Raw genomic sequence first — 21,455 nt, 5'->3', positions numbered from 1 at the left:
TACTATGGTTGTAGTCATACTTAACTTTACTTTGATTCCGATAAATATGAGATGTGGGAAAAGTGCAAAAGGAAGACAATTAAATGATGCTTTGGCTTTGGCCAAAAATAGATTTCTTGTTTGGATATTTCAAAAATAAGTGTGGAAAGCAATGAAAAAAAATACTTTTTTATTAAAAAAAAAAGAGAAAATTATTGCAAAACAAAATTTCCATTTTGTGAATTATTTTGTATATAATTTAATTTATCGAAATTATAAGAATAACTAATAAGTTGAAGCTTATGTATAAACATTTTTATAGAAATTAAAATATATTTTTAAAAAATTGATTTATATAAATCAAATGTCAACTTTTGATCTTTGTAAGAGAGAATTCAACAAAAAATTACTTATTATTATGCATGTCCGATTGATTTTATGTACAAAATATATCAAATGAATTTTTAAATTAATGTATTTTCTTTTTAAGTCTTGATGCAATAATTATTATCAACATGTTTACTTGAATAATGAAAAGATAAAATGCATAGTTGAAGGAATTAAAAATAAAATGTATTATTTTCAAAATAAAAATCAAGTGTATTAATGTATAAAGATGAAAAATAAAAGTAGGAAAATGAAATTAGTAGTGAATTTTACCGACCAACTGGTATAAAGGTAGGTTAATCTATATAATTAACAGTTTTAGTTTGATTAAGGGTTGGTTTGGATTTCATTTCATTTAAGAGGGATTTTTGTCTTTAATTATATTTGATAATTTTTATATTTTTATCATATAAAATATTAAAATAATATTTTATATAAAAATTATATATAATAATTTGTATCGACACAAAAAATATAAAAAATATATTTTTTATTAAATCATATATGATTTTTACTAAAATTTTATCTTATAATATTTATATTTTTTATATTATTTTTATATCATATTATCATATTTATTTATCTACGTTCAAATATATAGAGGGTATATTTGAGTATCACTGAACGCAGTTGGAGGCCAAAATTATGGCTTTCAATTTTCAATTGGTGAGGAAAGAGTTTAGTAAACAATTGGACATCGAGTCAATTGAATGACTTAGTATAAAATTAAAAATATAATTTTTTTTTTAATAAGGATAATAGACTACTTTTGGGAAGATAGTTTACTGCCAATTTCATTATTATCATTATATTTATATTTAAACATATATTTTACTGTGTATTTTAATTTTATTGTTATTAAGGTTATTTTCATATTCAATTTTATTATTATCATTATATTTATATTTAAACATATATTTCACTATTCATTTTAATTTTATTGTTATTAATGGTTTTTGTAATTTGGTTTTAATCGAATTAATCAACAAAATCAATTTAATTCGATTAATTGATCGATCACTAAATTAATTTCGATCGGTTATCGAAAATAATTTTTAAAAAATATATAATTTTTGTTAATTTGATTTATGAACCAAATTAATCAAATGTTTAACAAAAATATAATAAAACATATATATTAAAATTAAAAATATATGAAATTACTCATTTCATTTCAAGTTATTAGAATTTTTAATTTGATACTTTAATATTTGAATATTTTTGTTGGATGATTTTATTTAATTTGTTTCAAAAAATTAAAAATTAAAAATATAATTTAACTTAATATATTCTATTATTAGATAACTAAAAAAATAACCGAACCAATCAAATTAATTTTGATCAGTTAATTTTTTAAATTAAAAAATTCATTTCGATTGATAAAAGTAAAATAACATAATTTAATTAATTCAATTTTAAAAAATTTTAATTCAAAATTAACTAAATTGACTGAATGAATACCCCTAACTTTTATAATATTCATTCATATAGTTATTATCATTTTTAATGTATCGAAATCAATAAATAGACCCTAAATTATCAAAAACCAATGCACTAAGTTTTGGATGAAAAAATATTTGGGCAAAAAAAAACACTGGTCTAATCAAATGGCTCGAATAATTTCTACATATAATAATGATATATAATATTATATTATAACATACATTAAAATTTGATAAAATTTATTTACGTGAACACTTAGGTGGAGAATTTCTTTCGATGACACATAAAATAATAATAAATAATTACATTAAATATTATCAAAATAATCTAATATAAAAAACTTTTAAACTAAATCCTTAAATAATAACAAATATTCAGATATTAATTTGAAAAAAAGATAAAAGGATATATGATTATTTACTTTATTTAATATTATTTAAATTCATTTAAAATATTCATATTTGTTTAAACTGATAAATGTATCCATGAATTACTATTTAAAAATGTTAGTTTAAGAAATTAAAAATCTCCATCTTAATACATTCTTTAAATATTCAGTTAACTAAGTAGATGAAAACATCCATTTAAATAATTAGATAAAAACAAGTTCAATTTTTTATATTTTAAAATACTTTATGTAGAATTGAAAATATAATAAAATTTTATTAGTCTATTCCATCCAAAATTCTTTTTCTTTACTTATTCCATTCTAAAATTCTTCAAATTCTTCATCTAAAAGTATTTTTTTCATTCATATTTCTTTTTCAAAACTCTATTTTCTCTCTTAAATTTCTCAATTCTTATTTATTTTTCTTTTTACAATGATTTATGCGATCAATAAGAATAAACAATAAATATTTTTTGAAAATTTTTTTTTTTTTCAAAGGTATGTGATTTATTTTTATAAAAGTTTTCATTTCTTGATTTTCATTTAATTTTTGGTTAATATATGTATAAGTTTTATTGCTCATACTCTAAATTTTATTATATTATGGTGATAAAAATTTTAAATTGAAGTTTTCTATCATTCTGTTTTTCTTTTTTGTAATAAATGAAACTTTTTCATTATGGGTGCATGTATGCATAAAGATGATAAATGTTTAAAAGATTGAGGAATGATTTAGAATCTAACAAATTTTTCTCGGTTCGACTTTCTAAATCATAATTTTGTCTTTAATTTCAAAATTTTGTATTTTTTGTATTGGCTTTATTTAAATTTCAGTTACATTTTATCTTAATTATCAATTTTTCTTATAATTTCTCGATATCTATAAAAACTTACTACATTTGGATTTTGTGTAAACCTTTTTTTTATATAGCAATTTTTTTTACCAATTAAATAGTGAAATTTATGAAATGAAATTAATTAAAAACTTCATTGTTTTAAATACTTACTAATATTCTTTTCTAAATTAAGATAGAGGTCAAAAGCTTATTTAAAACTTTTTTTGATAAATTTTATTTTTTATTTTGAAATTTTTATACTTTCAATTTATGAAATTAAAAATCAAATCAAAGATTTTAACATTAAATAAATAAATTTAATAAAAAATAAAAAAGAGAGAATATACAAATATTTAGTGATAAGAACAAACTTTTCAATCTACAAAATTCTATTTATATTTTTTATGAATTAAATTAAATATTATTATAAATATAAAAATTTCATGCATTTGCACGGATAAAAATTTAGTTAGATAATAGAGTAATAATTTTCCTTTTTTAGTCCAGACATAATTAAGATTAACAAAAATTTATTAAAAAATAATAAGAGTGCATTTGGATAAATGGTGAGATTGATTTAGATGAGATTGAAAATTATGATGATTGTGAAATTAGTTATTATAACAGTGAGATTGAGTACTGTAGTGATGAGGTTAAAATTAATAGTGAAATATGTGTTTAGATACAAAAACAACAATAACAGTTCTATAAATTGTAGTAAAAATTGAAAATGATTATTAAAAATATTATACTTAAGTTTATTGTTTTTATTATTTATATAATTATATTTTTTTGTTAAGTCATACTAATTACAAAATATTTATTTTTAATTTATTAAATATTTATTTGATTATAAAATTTAGTATTTATTTAATTTTTAATTATTTATTAACTATTTTTATCATATAATTATCATATTTTATTTATTATATCAAATTTAGAAAGTTATTTTAAAAAATTTAAATAAAAATAAATAAATAAAACAAAAAAAAAGAAAAAATTTAAGGATTAAAAAAAAGCAAAAGTTTAGTTGGAAAAAAATATAATGGGCAGTGAATTTTTTCACTAGAGCTTTGAACTCCAGTCCAAAAAATAACTCCAGCTCGTTAAAAAAGCAATATAACTTATAATCGAAATGGATGATCAGTCCAATTAGATTAAATTTGAATAAATGATTAAATTAATTGTAATAAGATAAAAAAATAATTATTATAATTATGTTTGAAAAAATAAATTATTATAATTATAATTAAAAAAATTTTAATAAAAAATTTATATTAATTTAATTTTATTAAAATTAAAATTAAAATTTAACTGAAAATATGATGAATTTAATCGCATCTACGAAATCCAAACAATAACTTAGAGGCTATAATCTCACCGTACTGGCGGCTCCGTTTGGATTACCGTCAATTTAAAAAAGTTATTAAAAGATAGTTAGTCTGTGTGGTAAGAGATAGAATTAAATTCTCGAGTCCTAAATTCATTTGTTCAATCCATTTTTTATTATGAACTCGAGTTACGAACGCGAGTTTTTAATTATAATTTTAGAAGGAAAGAGCTCTAACTCTAAGCGGCTTTTCATCACTCTTTTCTCCAGCGACTGAACCAGTGAGCATTTATTTCCTTTTCTCTCCTTCTTTCAAGGATTAATGGAAGCTTATTTTCTTTGGCAAATTTGATTTCTTGGTGTGTTTTTTTTTTTTATTTTTTTTTCTACCATCATTTGTATGTCATCGTTTGCTTCAATTTTCTTGCTTCTTCCTCTTTGATGTAATGATAGCAGTAGGAGCAACGGTCGATACTCGGTGGTTTGAATTTTTTCTTTTTCAGCTAAATGATTAGTTTGAATTTTTCTTGAGATCTCTTTTTAACCCAAAATTTGTTTTTAGGATATAGAACTATTTTTGGTAGAGTTGATTTTCCAATTATTAGAAATTTTCATTTTTGGTTATGCTGATTTAATGTGATCACTATCAACTGATTACTTTTACTGATCAGATCTGGTAATGAACCTTTTTCTGATTTAGAAAGTTTTCCTTCTCTGTTTTTTTTTTTTTTTTTTTTGAAGGGGATTTGATTTGCCTTGTCTTCGAAATATGGAGGATTTTGGCCCTAAAAAGCAGGCAAAGGCAGAGACTTCAAATCACAAAATAGAAAAGATCAGAGATTGCCAACCAAAGCGTAAGCAAAGCCCCGATGAAAGCGAGAAACAGCCAGAGGCTGAGGCTTCAAACAAACCAACAATGGTCAGAGATGACCATCCAATGCAAAAAAGACAAAAGCAAAGCCCAGATGAAAGTAAACAACAGGTTGAGGCTACTTCAAACAAACTAAAAAAGAGGGGGCGCAAACCAAAGCTAACCGAAGATGAAAGAAATAAAAATAAAATAGCAAGGGACAGAATATATAGGAAAAACAAAAATGTAAAGACATTTCATTTTGTCTCTCATATATCTTTTTGGTCTTTTATTTGTATTTTACCCTATTCGTTTATTTTCCATCTTATAGAATCTATCCTTTGTATCTGTAAATGAAGGAGAAGTACCAAAAATTGGAACAAGAGAATGAAGAATCGAAAAAGAAGGAGACGGCTCATCTGTCTGAGATAAACTCTTTGACGGGGCAGCTTTCAGAAGCAAGAGGGCAGCTTTCAGAGGCAAGAGACCAATCCTCTCCTTCTCTGTTTCTTCTGTTTTTCTCCCCTCTAAATTTTCCTTTGTGTTGTGCAAATTAAAGTACAAGGCTCGAGCAGATAAATTAGAGAGGGAACTCAGTAATGCATCCAAAAAAGTGAATACGGCGAAAATGATGAACAACGTGCAGGAAACTGCGGCGCAACAACTACAACAACATATTCTCAATGAGGATTGTCAGGTATATTCACAAACACAAAGGTAGCAAAAGTTGGCTTTTGCACGTGATGAGTATGTTATGTATGATACTTATGTCTACTACAGCTTTTTCTTATGAATTTAGCCAGTAAGGGAAACCATAAACCGTAACTGCTTGCACAAATCCCGTATATTATTCTTGATGAAGGGGATAGCTATCATCAAATCACATGTTTATTATTGTCTATTATAAGCTTCATACATATCATTTGTATTGAGTATTGATACCTTGTGTTGATTTATCATCTCCTTTAACAGCAATTTGGTGGTTCTTTTGAACTTCAAATTTCTATTTTATCCTAGTCCATGCCCCTGTTTTAATTATTTTGTTAGTGTTGGTTGTTGTTGGTTTTAATACTGACTGCCTATTATATTTTTGCCTAATTGCCTTTTTTTCTCTTTTCTTTGTTATTATCTTTTAGCGTTGTTGCCCTTGTATATATAACATCCTATACATCTCTTCAGTTGTTTGAAAAGTGCTCCTTTACGTTCCAAGAAAAGATTATACTCCTATGAATCATTTTTTTTAGTGCATTAGAAGTAGTTAATATGTCTAATACACTGTTATGGTAATAGTGTCAATATTTGATTCTTGACCATTAATAAATTAGTGTTACCATGTAGATTACACCCCCCTGCTCTTCCTATTAGTTCTGACTCCCAAATATTACTTTTCCTGACTTCTTACCACCATACTCAGCTGTCTATTATTACTTATCCTGATTATCAAGTACTAAATCTTGCAACCTTTTGTTGCTCACCTTTCTACTTTTCACTCTATCACCTGAAATTCAACCTAAATTGTTGTGCCTTTTTCATCTCCTAAATATTTACCATGGAGCTTAGGTAGGATTATTCAGTTCTCCTTGTTACCTTATCCTCTTTTCATATACTCAAGCGTCTTAAATACTCCCAGTTGTTTAATAATCTAAGCACATTTATTGCTAGATAACAATAGTTTGAAAGATAGGTATCAAGCTGATACACCTTTTCTCTCAAAATGGAAAACACAAAATTAATGCTAACTAGATAGCAAGCACCTGGTGTGCCGGCAAACAGAACTTGACTTATTACTGGTATGCCTGTAAACGGAGTTTGACTAAAAACCAATTGTAATCACTTCCTCTATACTGAACAAAATCAATTGCTAAGTTGATTAATTAACTTGATTCTAAATGACCAAAAATCAAAATATCAAATGAAATCCTATAATTGATCACTTCAAGCCTTTCATGTTAAAGCAATATGCCATTGGATTGGTAGAGAAGGCCAAGTAATAATCCATTTGTGCTGTTACTACTAGACAAAGGGTAGTACCCTATAAATAAGTCTATAAATTGGTTAAATGAGAAAAGTATATAACATCCTATATTCCAACGAATTGTCTGCTTATTGTAAAACAGCACAGGATTACTGACCTACTTTCAACCTACTGTTTCATTAACTAATCCTCTGTTCAACTGACTTTTACTCTGAACCTAGCTCACACATGCACTTGACTTTTAGAATACGACATAAAGTTGCCTCTAAACAGATTAAAAACTTTGAGGAACAACTCATAACTCATGGTTTATCATTCTAGCTTAAAATATCCAACATCATAGTGTTTATTATTCATATTTCACAGTCATTGATAAAACTGACATTTACCTTCACCGTAATATATAGTGGCAAGAATAATTGCATGTAATTCTTCTATCTTTTGGAGTTTTAAAATTGATGGTATGTGCTATTGCAATTGATGTTTCTCCTAATTTGCAGGGTCATGATGCGAAAACCTCTCAATTCAATGAACCAATCAATGACAATAATGTATGGTACTTCAATTTCATTGCTTTTTGCACTGTGTTACGTATGACTGGATGGTGATGTGATTCTTTTCAAAATTATTGTTTTAGATAAGCAATTTGGATGTTGAGATGCCGAAAGACCTCAGTAAGTATCATTTTGCAAACCTTTTTTTAAATACATTTTGCAAACATGAAAATATAGGAAAATAATAAACAAATCTAAGATAAGAAGAAACAAAAACAACAAACCCAAAGACTGTATGTCTATTAAGACTATCTTTTTCTCTCATTAATTAGTACATTTTTATTTTTTCAATCCAAAGACTTTTAACTTTTAAGTGATTGTATTCACATAAGCTTAAAGAAATTAAAATTAGGAAATAAATAGGTTAAATAATTAGATAAGAAAAATAGAACATGCAAGCAATTTAGAATTGTACATGAGAGTAAAATGATATACAAAATGTTAAGTTCCTAAAAACTTCCATTTTCCTATTAATTGTCTTCTTCAAAATCAATAGTAACCAGCAATGTTGTAATTGAACTATAGCCAAATTATAGGAGAGATCTATAATTGATTTATTGGTAGTTTCACAATTGATTTCTCAATAGAAAACTTGAAAGGAGGCTTCAAGATTATGTGTTTTGCTTGGTTGAATCGAGTTATGTTTTATGCTTTCTTTTTATTCATTAATATTGGGATTGGTGATGTCCTCATTCATCTTGTGTTTGTATGCTTGGGAGGTTTCTTATATATTCTTGCCATGAATGAAAAATATTTACTAAATAGGACTATAAGAGTGATTGATTTGTTACTTTCGAGTAACTTATTAGAGTTTTCTTGTAGAGTTTAAACTTTAAACTCTAATAGAGATGTCAATTAGATCTGCATATCTTAACATTCTAATTAAACTATTGAACACGTTCTGTTTCTACGTGAATAGACTAGGCTGGTAATGTTCAGGGTGTATGTTGTTTATAACGTTAATAGAGATCAGACTACTACATTGGATGTATGGATTAAGGAAATTCTGGCTATGCCAGGTGCCACTGCTATGGAGCAAGAATTTTTATCCATAGCTTTCATTTTCTGGCTAATATGGAAGGAGAGGTGTAATGCTGTGGTTAGTAAAAATAGGCTAGATGTGTTGGTTAACATTTCTAAGATTAAGGGAGCTGTGGTCGAATTCATTGCTTTAACTGGAAAATATAGTAATAAGAGTTTCAGGAAGAGAGTGAAGGATATATCAGGATGGTATAAACCTGAGGGACAGGTCAAGGTGAATTGTGATGGGACCTATGGTTATGATATAAAATACGCAGGGATTGCCAGAGACTCAAGTGGAGCAATGATAGGAGGCAGCCTGGCAGGTGTGAAAGAGTAATGGTTAATTCATGTGTAGAATCATAGGCTTGGGCACTTAGGAAGGTAGTCACATTGGCAAAGGAAGAAGGGTACAGGAAAGTTGTATTGGAAACAGATTTTGAAGTTTACGTAAAAGTTGGTGTGGAAGCAAGGTTTACCTAACTGGATACTTAAACCAGTGGTTAATGAGATTGAACTGCTAAGAGCAGAATTGGAAGCCAGTAAAGTTAGCTAGATAAAATGAAAGGCTAATATGGCCATTGATTGGGTTGCAAACCAAGCTAAACAGGGTATGTGCCTTTCGAGGAGGATAAATTTACCTCCATCCTCTCTCATGTTCATCCTCAATAAGGATGGGCTACTTGCGCCTCATTGAAATAGTTTAGATTGCCTTAGGTCTCATGAGCCATTGTTTTGGTCTAAAGATAGTTCTAAGAAACTTTTCTGAGTATTGTAAGGATCTTTTGTTTTCTAAGAAACCGCTTGTTTCATGGCCAAAAAAGAAAAAGCTTCCCAACTAAAACATATTATATCAGATTTTTTTAATCTTCTAATATAGGCTACCAAATACATGATCACTCTATGTCTAAAAGTTCTCTTAATTTCTTCTATTTTACGTAATTCTCTCTCTTTAGCATGCTTTGAACCTCATTATCCATCAATTCTACTTTAAATTCCCAATTCTCAACTCCAAACTTGTAAAGGCTAAAATTGGGAAAACATTGAAGTACTGACTATTAGTTTATAGATGAGATTGCCAATTTATATGTGTTGGAGAAAGAATTAGTTTCTAAATGATTAGAAGTGATTTCAAGTTCAGAATGGCTCTTGGAAGAGGATTTTATTGGTTGATTCAGTTTTCGTGGATTATTTTATGGATATGGAATGGTTAGAATGATGTCTGTTTTCTGGTGAAATTTGAGAGATGTTTTGAGGAAAATGAATTGATCATATAAAGTGATAGGAAAAAAAGTTTGCCTGTCATTTAAAATCTTAGTAAATTAGTTTGATGCAAATGCTAGGAAAGAGTTTGTGGTAATAGTTGAAATTTTGGTGGAATATTGAATTGGTGAAATAGCATTGGGAAAGGTTAAACGAGGATTATTGGCATGGAAAGTGAAAAAGATTATGCTTGTAAGGGGACAATATTTGAGATTCTATCTTGAAGGTCTTGGGTTTGAATCTGGTGATGGGCATCATAAGATTTATGAGATAGAAAAGGCTAGTTACTATTGTGTATTTCAAAATCCTTATGTACCAACTTCTAGAAAAGATATACTTTTACATAGAATATGTGATTGTGTGCTGTAACTTATTTCAAAAGGAAAAAAAAATATAATGTGGTATATTTCATATTTATCGAAGGGTATGTATTAACATTATTTTATAAGTAGGGATGATATTTAAACTCTTTCTTATAACTAAATATTAGTATATTTTTCACTTTAATAATTAGGAATAATGGCTATTATAGATTATTCAGTTATATAGCATTAAGGTTGTAAACGAATCGAACATGAACAAATGAATATATGTTTGTGTTTTGTTCGTTTATTTTTAGAGGTATTCGGACTTAGTTCGTGTTTGGTTAAAAAATTGCTTTGTTCATTCGGGCTTGGTTCGTTTAAATGACAAGATATTTGCGTTCAGTTCATGTTCAGTATTCAAGTGCTTTATTCCCAATACAATTATAGGTTTTCTAACTTCTCTCCAAAATCTAATTAGTTTTTAAGAATTTTTATATAACGTTTTGATGTTTTAATATTTTTTTAAAAAATGTCGTGCGTGCAAAAGGCTTCGGTGCCAAGGCACCAACACACAAGAGGCCCTTGCACTCAGGCCCCAACGTGAGGGAGGCCCTTATGTGATGTGGCCATTACCCATTTTCCCGCAAAACCTATTTATTAGAATGTCCAGCATCAATGCTTACATGCTCAACGACCTTTCTTTTTCTATCTAATATGGTATTGAAACACTTTGTTTACTCTTTTGGAGTGCTTGACATGACATTTTCCTTCACCCAATCTCATGATGTTCTTGTCACGGCTACTACCCTGTCTACTCTCCTTTGGAGCGCTTTGGCGTGGTTAGACTCTGCCATCGTGCCTGACCTCATCTCCTTGTTGAGTGGCAAATCGGTCCACCTTACCTACTCTCATTGAGGCGCTTGGCATGGTGTCGAATAAGTTAAGGGTGGGCTTTGATACCATTTGTCACGTGACCATTATTCTCTCCCTACAAAATCGACTTATTCGAATGTGTAGGACTAATGCTTATATGCCTAAGAACCTTCATTTTTCTATCCAATGTGAGATTAAAGCATTTTGCTAACTCTTTTGAAGCGATTGGTGTAACACCTGCATTTAGGCATGCTATTAAAAAAATATTCTTTATCAATTTCGTGACAAATCTCTTAATTTTTAGGAAACACTCATTATTTATTTTGTTTAACAATTGTCTTTTTTTTTTTTTTACCAAAAATACTCCCATTGATTGCATCAACAATTCTCCTATTTTTAACGGAAACACTCCCCATTATTTATTTCATTTGACACTTTTCCTATTTTTTAGAAAAATATTCTTATTACTTGTTATTTTTTATAATTCTCTTATTTTTTAGGGAAATACTCCTGTTACTTCTTGTTCTGTATGAAAGTTCTATTTTTTAGAGAAACACTATTTTTACTTGTTTCATTTGACAGCTCTCCTATTTTTTAGGAAAATACTCATATTATTTGTTACGTTTGACAGTTCTTCGATTTTTTAAAGAAATATTCCAATTACTTGTTCGGTTTGACAAAAAAAAAATCCTTTTGTTTTATTTTTTTGCGTAACACTGCTTCTTACAATTCTTTTATTTTTGTTGGATTTTTCTTCTTAAAAAATTTTAATACTTTTCAGATCCTGTACAAAGTTCTACTATATTGCTATTGAACTATTAACTTTTTAACACAAGTTTCACTTTATTGTTTATTTATTTACTTGCATAACAAAAAAGTCTATGAATTTTATCACTTAGATAAACTTTATATTTTTATTACATCCAAAATAAGTTTTTGAATTTTAATTTGCATTCAAATAAATTTTTAAATTTTAATTTGTATTCAAATAAACTTTTAAATTTGTATTTAAATAAGTCCTTAATATAAATCAATATTTTGTTTGAAATAAGGATTTATTTGGATACTAATCACCTAATAAAGGTTTGTTTAGGTATAATAAAAATATAAAGATTTTATTTTAAAAAATAGAATAATTTAAAGGGTTTTTTTTTAATATTTTAGTCTTTATTTATTCACAATCATTCTTGTTTTGTAGAAGAAAAAGTTAATCACACAATCTTGCGCACAAAGAATGTCCCACGCACATAGCATTCCTGTTCGCAAGAAACACCCTACGCCCAGGAGGCTTTGTTTCAAACTGCTTATGTCTTTTCATGTACTAAACAAACAAAATTGGAAAAGTAAACTTGCGCCAGCAGACAAAAGAAAACGGCAAGGCAAGCCTGAGAAAAAAAAATACCCTCATAGTTAGTCTTGTCTTTTCCTATTATAAGTATAATTTTGTCTTCCCCTAGTCTTTTTGTTTCTGTCAATGCATGTTTCTGTTACATGCATATGATTGTTAATCTTTGTTTAATTTTATTCCCATTTTTTTAGATTGGTTCAATGTCAGGAAAAACATTGGTCAATTGTTTTACTTAGGTCAAAACAAGAAACCTTCATCAATTCTTACCAATCTTTGTCAAACGCATTAGCTGACTTTTTCTTCTCTTTAGGACAAAATCATTCCTTGAAATAACCATGCCTTCTTCTATTTTGTGACTTGAATTAGTGCATAAAAATTTTTTATACTAAGATTCTCATGCAAGGGGTAATAAGCCTACTTGCGCATGAAATATACTCACGCGCAAGTCATAAAATATATATATATATATATATATATATACAATTTTTTACACTACATATCATGCAAAAAAAAAATTCTATTTTAACTTATATTCTTTTGGTAAAAAAGACTTAAATTAGTCATCTATAAATTATGAAAATAACTATATTTTATTTATTTATTTTCATATATTTTATTTTTACTCTTTCATTTTATTAATGCATGAGAACTTCTTATACTAAGAATTCTCGTACAGGGGGCAAAATGTAGTATTTGATTTTGGTTACTAATATTTTATTTCTTTAAAATTTTTAAAGTTGTTAAAATTGAGGTTAAGTTGTTCGTGGAATAACTTTTATGGAACAATACCTTCACGGAACAGCTATTCATTGAAAAATTGTTTATGGAACAAATGTTCACGAAACAGCTATTAACGAAACAACTCTTTCATGGAACGCCATCTTCATAGAATAGTTGTTCATGGAACAACTTCTTCAAGGAACATCAATAGCACTTTTACTGAAAGTTTTTTCACTAAAAGTTGTTTCACTGAGAATATTCTACAAAAAACGCTTTATTAAATATTACTTCACCAAATAGAAAAAGTGGAAATAACCTAGACTATGGCAAGGTTGTTGGGTTACTTCACTATTAGGATGTTCTAGATAGCTTGGCTTGGCAGATCAGATATAGAAATAGTTAAGAGGTATTCTCTTAACCTTTCTTTAAAGTATGAGTGCTTTTCCTTTTTCTTCATAACAAATAATGGATTCTTATGTTCACTATTCACTCACAAAAAGTTAAACCCTTATTAGACAAAGCATTAGTACCTTTTGTAATTGTTAATTTTACCATTATTTCTATTCATTACTCAATATATGTAACTCTTATTCTTAGAACCCATATAAAAGTTCTCACAACTCATTCGGGAGACTTTTGGAAACTTTGGTAAATTCACTTAACCCTCTTTTAAATTCTCTTTGCAATTCTCTATTCCCAAATCCCTTTCTCAGCCTTATTGTCTTCTCTACTCTGCTTTGCTTCACCGCCTACCACTATCTGTTGTTGCACTCAATATTTCACAGTCGACTTTAGTCTTCCTCTCAGCCATCTTTAGACACATCCATTTTACTTTATTGCAATGCTTCCTCCTCTCACATAAGAATCTCTTTTACGTCTACATCTTGTATTTAACTTGTTAATCTAATAGTAGACCTCTTTTCATTTCTAGTTTTGAGTTGAGAAAACTAGTTGATATGGAGTCCATAACTTATTAATCTAATAGTAGACCTCTTTTCATTTCTAGTTTTGAGCTAAGAAATCTAGTTGATAAGGAGTCCACTACTAAGTAATTGTAACCTCATGAACCACATAAATAAGATGATTAAGGAAAAATGATATAAAGAAAAGGTTTATATTTGATGCACTGTCAATGTATAAATTTATATACCATCAGTGAATCAAATAATGTCATTTCCTTAATCAAATGAATCAGATGATACCATCTCATTAATGAAAAAGTTTAAAAAATATATATTAATATTTTGTATAAATATTTACTTCTTAATGAGATGATGTCATCTGATTTACTAATAGTGTATAGAGTTTATATACTAAGTGCCTCAAATATAAACGCATAAAGAAAATCTTACTTGAGTTAATTTAAAAAAAAAAAAATCCTTTTGTTCTTAAGGAACTGTTTGATAAGTACTAATCCAATATACTCACCATAATCATTTAAAGAAAATGTACAATTTATGGATAAATTTCATATATTCCAATGGTAATTATGCCTGTATCAGATAATAAAGAAAAGTCTAAAAAAAGATTTGAGATTTGAAATTAAAAAAAAAAAAAAGGTTATGGAGTTTTTGAGATTTTAACTGGATTTTTCTCCTTCAAATAGGTGTTCAGGGGGGTTGTTTGCTGGTGATGAAGAAAATTCTTTTTTGTGAAGAAAAGTTTGATTAAAAACCTAATTATGGTAGTACAAGACTGTGGGTTCAATCTAGTTTTGATTGTGTTATTTCCAATCTCTTTGTGATTTATCAGCAAGAAGAGTTTTCTGGTGTGAAATTTTGGATCTGGAGGATGAGTTTGCAGCAATTGGTGTGTTGGGGGTGATTTTTAAGCTAAAAAAAGAATGTTTGCCTTCTTACATGGAGTAAAAAAAGCAAATTAGACAAGGTCATGGTTTTGGCAAAATGGTTAGCTTGCTAGCAAGACCTATGTCATAGAAGTTTGTAAAGACCGATGACAGGTTGCTATGCCATAAAGGATTTAAAGAGGAATAAGGATCTATTGAAGTGAATTTTGAGGATAGCTACTACTTATAAGTTATGTTAAGCAAGTTGAAATATTTCGTAAGCAATGAAACAGATCATATATTGTTAATTGCTTTAATGAAATTATTGTTTCTTGTGAAGAGAAGGTGGGAGTGTTTTGATATTCTTGGCATTAACTGATATCCCTTTTCTGAGGAGTTAATGAATGAAAAGAAGTTATCCAATAGATTATAGGCTCTTAGAAACTGAGAGTCCTTACAGATGAGGAGAGGTGATAAAATATAAGCTTCTTCCTAGGGAAGACTGTTCTTTGAGGTTGTGGTGTAGGCATATTCTTTGACAAAGTCTGGTGTTTGCAAGAGCTGATATGTTTATGGCATGGTGGTGAATTGCGGTTTTCTTTTAGCTCATTGGTCTTACTGATGATAGTTTCTTTGCTTCCCTTTTAAGTAATTTGGGTTTTTTGGTCTTTTCCCTCAGCTTTCTTTTTTATGCATTCGTTCAGGTCTTGCTGTCTTGTTGCATCAGATGATAAGGGGGTTTGAGTTTTGTCTTTTATGTGTCACCTGCTTTTCCTTTCTATATATGTGTCTTGATGTATCAATTTTGAGTTTTTTATTTTTTTGTGGTATTGGGAGACTTTTTTTTCTCTCTATTTGCACCCGATACTTTAAATTCAACGAATTATACTTGGCTTAGGAAAAGAAAAAAAAAAGTAGGGTATAGAAAATGTTCTCTAACGTTTTCAAGTGAATATAACTGTCAAATTGATATTGTATTTAATAGTACAATGAAAATAATTATGGGTGATTTGAACTTTCTTTTTTTACAAGACAATTTTTTTTTTGCATCAAACATACGGCTTCTATTTTATGTTGACTTGCTGGTTGTTGGGAATCATGGCAGTTACTTTTTTGGAAGAGTTTTATGGTGATTCCGTGAATGTCAATGGCTTTAAGGTACTAAAGGAGAATGCCCCCATGATCCAAGAGATATTCAGCAAGCACCCTAACATTGCATCTGGCCTTCGAGTTCACTTAGTAACATCAAAAAATGGCCTCATGAACACATTAGCTGAAGTCTGCAAAATTGCAACAAAAGAAGAGGTCACCTGGGAGGAAATCGAGTTTATGGAGAAGGGCATTGTAGATTTGGAGCTTGCAGGTTTTGAGATTTTATGGCTTAGGCTCATGGTGAAACAGCATCGGGAAAAGGCTGAAAGCAAAAAAACAATTGGAAGTAGGGAGGCTCACTAAAGGTTCTAAAGGAAGAGCAAAACAAGTTCAAGGAAGAGCGCAAGTCCAAAAGACAAACGCCTATCTGAGAACTTTTCTCCAAGTGATGGTATGCCATATGCTCTTAAATTACAATCTTAAACTTGATTTCTATGTTTTGTTACTTTTATATTACACGGCTAATGGACTGATTCTATTTAAACATGCATACATATAGACATGCACTTATATGTACACATAAGAATGGACTGATTCTATTTAAACGTACATTCATGTATACATGCACTTATATGTACACATACGTGTATTCTATGTATTTATTTGTGTTTGAAGATTGGGCATGCGGCTCTTGTTTTGGCTAAGCAGTGTGAGACCATTATCTTATTTCCACTCTTCTATGTATTTGTGTATGAAGATTGAATGTAGGGCTGTTTTTTCTTTACCAAGGAGTGTGATTATTATCTTATTTCCACACTTCTCTCCCTATTTCTCTTGTTTTTATATTACAATTATTAAAAAAATGATATAATTTTGAGATATCTTAAACATATTGGATGGTAGGAGCATTCCTTTAAGAATTTTAATTTTTACTATTTTTTCAAAAGACATATGAGGTAGTTATTTTATATATTTTTTTAAGAAATGACATGCCATTGAGTTGGTGTGAAGCACTTAAATGAATCCCTTTTTTTTTTGTTCCTCCCACCGCTGTGAATCCCGGTTAAATTCAGAAATGATCAATTAAAACTTCTTAGTTATTGGAAGAACCTCATATGGATTCATAGATGAAAGAGGTTAGACAATAAACTCTTTCAAAATTGATTATTTGTCCCTCTCTTTTAGGGTAGAAATGTATGCAATTGTGTAAATGGGATGTCAAATAAGCTTTTTACAATTAATTATAATTGTAAATTTTTATGAGATTATAATTATAAATTATAATTATAATCAAGTATTACATAAGTAAATAATCAAACAAACTAATCAATCAACAAATTAAAATATAATTAGATAAATCTAACAAAAAATTAAAATAAATTCATTTAAAATAAGATTTGAATGTAAGATTTCATGATTTTAATCTCTTTTCTTTATTATTAAATCAAAACTTCATTAGCAAGTTATAAAATAAGTTTAAAAGCATCTTATTTTGTGAATAATTTTTTTTTTTATTCAAGAAAGAAGGGGTTTAGGGTCTCAACTGTTGAAATATTCAGGTATTTGGGAATAAAAATTTTAAATTAAACTTAAAACAAAAAAAAATTCAATTTAAATGCACGTTTTGAGCAAAGTTCGGTGGTAAAATTGTGCATTGTTGGTGTATCTTCTTACAAAAATTACAAACTAAAATGTTTAACATCTTTTAGGGTATTGAATTGTGAGTTGGACTTGGTTGAGTCCAAAAAAAAAGCCCTGAGATTAACTACAACTCTAGAATTAGTCTTATCTCCAATGGTCCTATGATATAGCCTCATCAATCTTTCTTTCATTTCACCATCATCTGTCACCTTTCTCAAAGCTTCCTCAACATCTTTTTGTCCAAATCCATTAATCTTAACTCCAATTTTCCAAACTTTAACAATCTATTTACAATTGACAAATTGATCGCTGGCGATCGGATAGCACCAGAGTGGTTTCTGGCATTGTATGGCTTTCATGGTCGAATTTTTGCCTTGCTCTGAAACTGTCTCCAAATACCCATGTGGTAAACCTTGTCGCCAAGCATCGGCCAGCACCCAAATAAATGGTCGCCCTAATGATTCAAGTGTCAATGCCAGACTTTGGATTTTGGAGTCTCCAATGGGACTAACCCAACTCCCAAATGAAACGTAGATGACTTGAGTTAGGCTTCTGCTTGTCCAACCAATCTAAGCAGCTAATATCTTCTTCCTAAAAGCTAGGATTCTTCACCATTGATTGAGCTTTAGTCAAAGGTCCAACTGGAAAAACAATTGGATTGTCAGCTGGAGAGATATGACCATATCATCATCATCATCAATCTACTCCTAGGGAAAGGGATTCACCAGGAGCCATCGAAGTGTTCTTGAACGTTCCAGGGTTCTGTACCAAAATTTGAATCTTGCTTTTCTTGAAGCTTGGGTTCCAATTAACCATGGAAGATCTTCGGTTGATAGTAAAGCCTGACTCGATCGGGAGAAGACAATGGCTCCAGGATGTTGGGGACACCCTACAAAAACCAAAATGCCCTTAAATTATAAATTTAAAAAGTGTTAGATAAATGTAACCATGAAAGGCAACATATTGAATGTTGAAATTACCCAACAACATTAGAGGAATATTATAGATTAATTCTCTAATAATTACCTTTTAATACATTTTTTATCATTATTTATATGTATTGATTTCACCAACTGATGATAAACATATTCAAAAATGATAGACAAAAAAGAAAATCATAGAGAAAATTTCAACTTAAAAAATTATTTCTCGTGTACCACTAACTCATAAAATAAAATAGATAAAAAAATTTTAATGAAATGGATGATCACAAGCATGTTATCTTTTAAATTTTGTATTTGGATCAACCTGTGGACATTTATTTCTTTTTTTTTTTTAATATTTAGTTGAAGATCATACACATTTATTCCCTTACTTGAAGTTTATTAAACTTTCTTATAAATTAAATTATGGCAATGTGTAAAAAGATTAGTGATCCAACATTGAGAGTTTCTTTTTTTATTTATTATTATTTTTTAAAGTAACATTGAGAATTGAAGTTAGAAAATCAAAGGTAGAGTCAAATGAAATACTTTTATTTATGACAAATTTTTATTATGAATTATGAAGAATTTCATGTGAGGAACTTCACTTAAGATTTATCCTCATGTTTTTATAAAAAATAAATATATTATATTTTTTTGGCCAAATAAAAAATGTTATCTTATATTGCCTATATATATATATATATATATATATATATAATCTTGCTTCTTTTTCTTAGCATCTATTAAAGCCATTAATGATTTTATGCTTTCATTTTTTTGTCTTATCTCAAACAAGAATTTTTTTTTATATATAAAACCAATTATATTTGCAAGCCAACAAACACATTTACATAACAAAACAATAAAATTTACACCATATAATTTTTTTTTTACTGTGATAGGAAGATCTTAGATTTTTTTTACCTAATTTTTATTGAGTGATTTTAAGGATGTATTTTTCTTTTATATTTCAAAATTTTACTTTTAAAATACTTCTCACAAAATTTAAATTCATACCGATAAGAAAAAAACTTCTTCCATGATCAACTAAACTAATCCCTTGTGAGTTGTGCATCATATAATTTTGGATATATAGTTGACCAAAAATATTTTCTAAAATTAAAAATGAATGGCAATATCAAAAAAGGAAAATAAATATATATTTATAGTATGTGCTAAAAAAGATCATGTGTGTTGGCAAATTTACCTGTATCAGAAATCAGGTCGGACTGGATCATGTCCGGTATGACGGTGATCAACCGATAAGTGGCTTCCATAGCTGGCCAGAAACCGGCGGCAGGGATCCGACATCGGTTGGCAACTTGAATGGCCCATGAAGCTAACAAATCAATAACCATACAAACCACTTCTCCATCTCCTTCTTCTTCTGCATCAACTTTATGAATGAGACTCTCCAAATGTATTGGCATGATATTCTCCATAGCTTTCTCAATGGCGAAGAAATCATGAGGACCCTCTTCGTCTAAGCCATCTGGTATTGACAGGAACCTAACTTCATCTTTGTGGTCCATGTTGGCTACGATCCGATGGTGAATGAACTCTGGGGTTACAATGATGGGTTGGAACCCATGGTTAAGGCAGGCTAAGCCTAGCTTAAGCATGGGAGTTACATGGCCTTGTGTTGGATATGGAACCAGTATGATTTGTGGCTTCTTCGGAGTGCACTTGGCTCTCATATTTCTTTGGGCTTTGGCGGCTGTTTTTATGCGTTCAAGCTCCTAAGAAAAGGCCCTTTTTATAAGGGAGGATGAAGCTCAAAGCTAGCAATGGAGTCAACAAAAGCACATGCCGAATTCCATGGCTATTCCTTTTTCCCACACATGTTTAAAAGGGTACATAGATTAATACTAATCTATTTCCTTGCAGGTACATCAACACAGTTGGGATGGGTAGAAGTATACATTATCTTATATAGATGTAAAAAGAAAGTCTTCTTGCACGTCCAGAAACAGTCTAGACTTATAGTTTTAAATACCACTCAAAAACAATAAAAAAATAATTTAAAATTTTAATAAAAAATCGTAATAATTTTAACAAAAACAAAAATTTCATGTCGAACATATGAACACAATTTATAATAAGATAATTTTTATATTTAATTTATATAAAACAAATAAAATACAAATATATTAATGATCAAATCTAACTAAAAAAAAATCTTAACGCATTGGCAAACTTTATATCCTTTTTAATTCGAAGGTGCATGGCAAGCGTGGGTCTTTTTTTAAACCGGTTAAAAGTGGTGCATCTTTCATATATGGAAAGTAAGGTAAATGTTAGAATTATAAACCTTTTTTTTTCCTCTGTGCAATGGAATGGTGAGCAAGTTAGGCTAACGGGCACCATAGCTTCATTTATTTTTGCTTTCACTTTTTGGTAGCCACACTTAAATTCCAATTGAAGCACGAGGTGAGTGTACTTTACACTCGTCAGTCGTCATTAATCACATCGCACTTCAACTCTTTATCCAAATGCAAATATTTTTCTCTTCATTTCTTTTTATAGGTTTCACCTTTTATTTTTAAATATTTGAATTCAATTTTTTAAATGAATATTTCTCAATTAAATTCTTGAACATTACTTAAAAATAAAAACATGCATTCAATATGTTATTGTATGAAATTAATGTAATAAATTTTTAGTTTATTATAATTAGAATTAATATTGATGTTCTGAAAATTTTAATTTTTGGTAGTAAAGGTAAAAACTTTTAGATCA

At 28.6% G+C, this 21,455-nt stretch overlaps 1 protein-coding gene and 1 pseudogene across 2 annotated transcripts; one reads left to right on the top strand and one right to left on the bottom strand.

Annotated features, from left to right (window-relative positions):
- The first annotated feature begins 4,374 nt into the window (after positions 1 to 4,374).
- Positions 4,375 to 16,853, top strand: LOC111314581 (uncharacterized). The gene is made up of 7 exons (XM_022916069.2): positions 4,375 to 4,644; positions 5,105 to 5,459; positions 5,573 to 5,692; positions 5,773 to 5,910; positions 7,689 to 7,739; positions 7,826 to 7,862; positions 16,163 to 16,853. Exons 2-7 carry the CDS (start codon positions 5,133 to 5,135, stop codon positions 16,510 to 16,512), a joined length of 1,023 nt encoding a protein of 340 aa, XP_022771804.2. The 5' UTR covers positions 4,375 to 4,644; positions 5,105 to 5,132; the 3' UTR covers positions 16,513 to 16,853.
- An 881-nt stretch (positions 16,854 to 17,734) lies between these two features.
- LOC111313550 (UDP-glycosyltransferase 82A1-like) lies at positions 17,735 to 20,611 on the bottom strand (annotated as a pseudogene). Its single transcript, XR_016332564.1, has 2 exons — positions 19,924 to 20,611; positions 17,735 to 18,679 (listed from the first exon to the last, which is right to left on the bottom strand). The product of XR_016332564.1 is annotated as a UDP-glycosyltransferase 82A1-like (transcript).
- Between the last annotated feature and the right edge of the window lie 844 nt (positions 20,612 to 21,455).

This window comes from Durio zibethinus, chromosome 23 (assembly GCF_047325235.1).
Source record: "Durio zibethinus cultivar Kanyao isolate XHJ-2024 chromosome 23, ASM4732523v1, whole genome shotgun sequence".
Lineage (NCBI taxonomy): Eukaryota > Viridiplantae > Streptophyta > Magnoliopsida > Malvales > Malvaceae > Durio > Durio zibethinus.
Note: the sequence above shows the minus strand (reverse complement) of the source record. Positions and strands in the feature narration are given on the sequence as shown.

Bases quoted from the DNA above. Each gene is read 5' to 3' on its own strand.
- LOC111314581 (XM_022916069.2), top strand. From the start codon at position 5,133: ATGGAGGATTTTGGCCCTAAAAAGCAGGCAAAGGCAGAGACTTCAAAT. The intron at 7,740-7,825 runs GTATGGTACTTC...TTATTGTTTTAG, and splicing joins AACCAATCAATGACAATAAT to ATAAGCAATTTGGATGTTGA. The intron at 7,863-16,162 runs GTAAGTATCATT...GAATCATGGCAG, and splicing joins TGAGATGCCGAAAGACCTCA to TTACTTTTTTGGAAGAGTTT.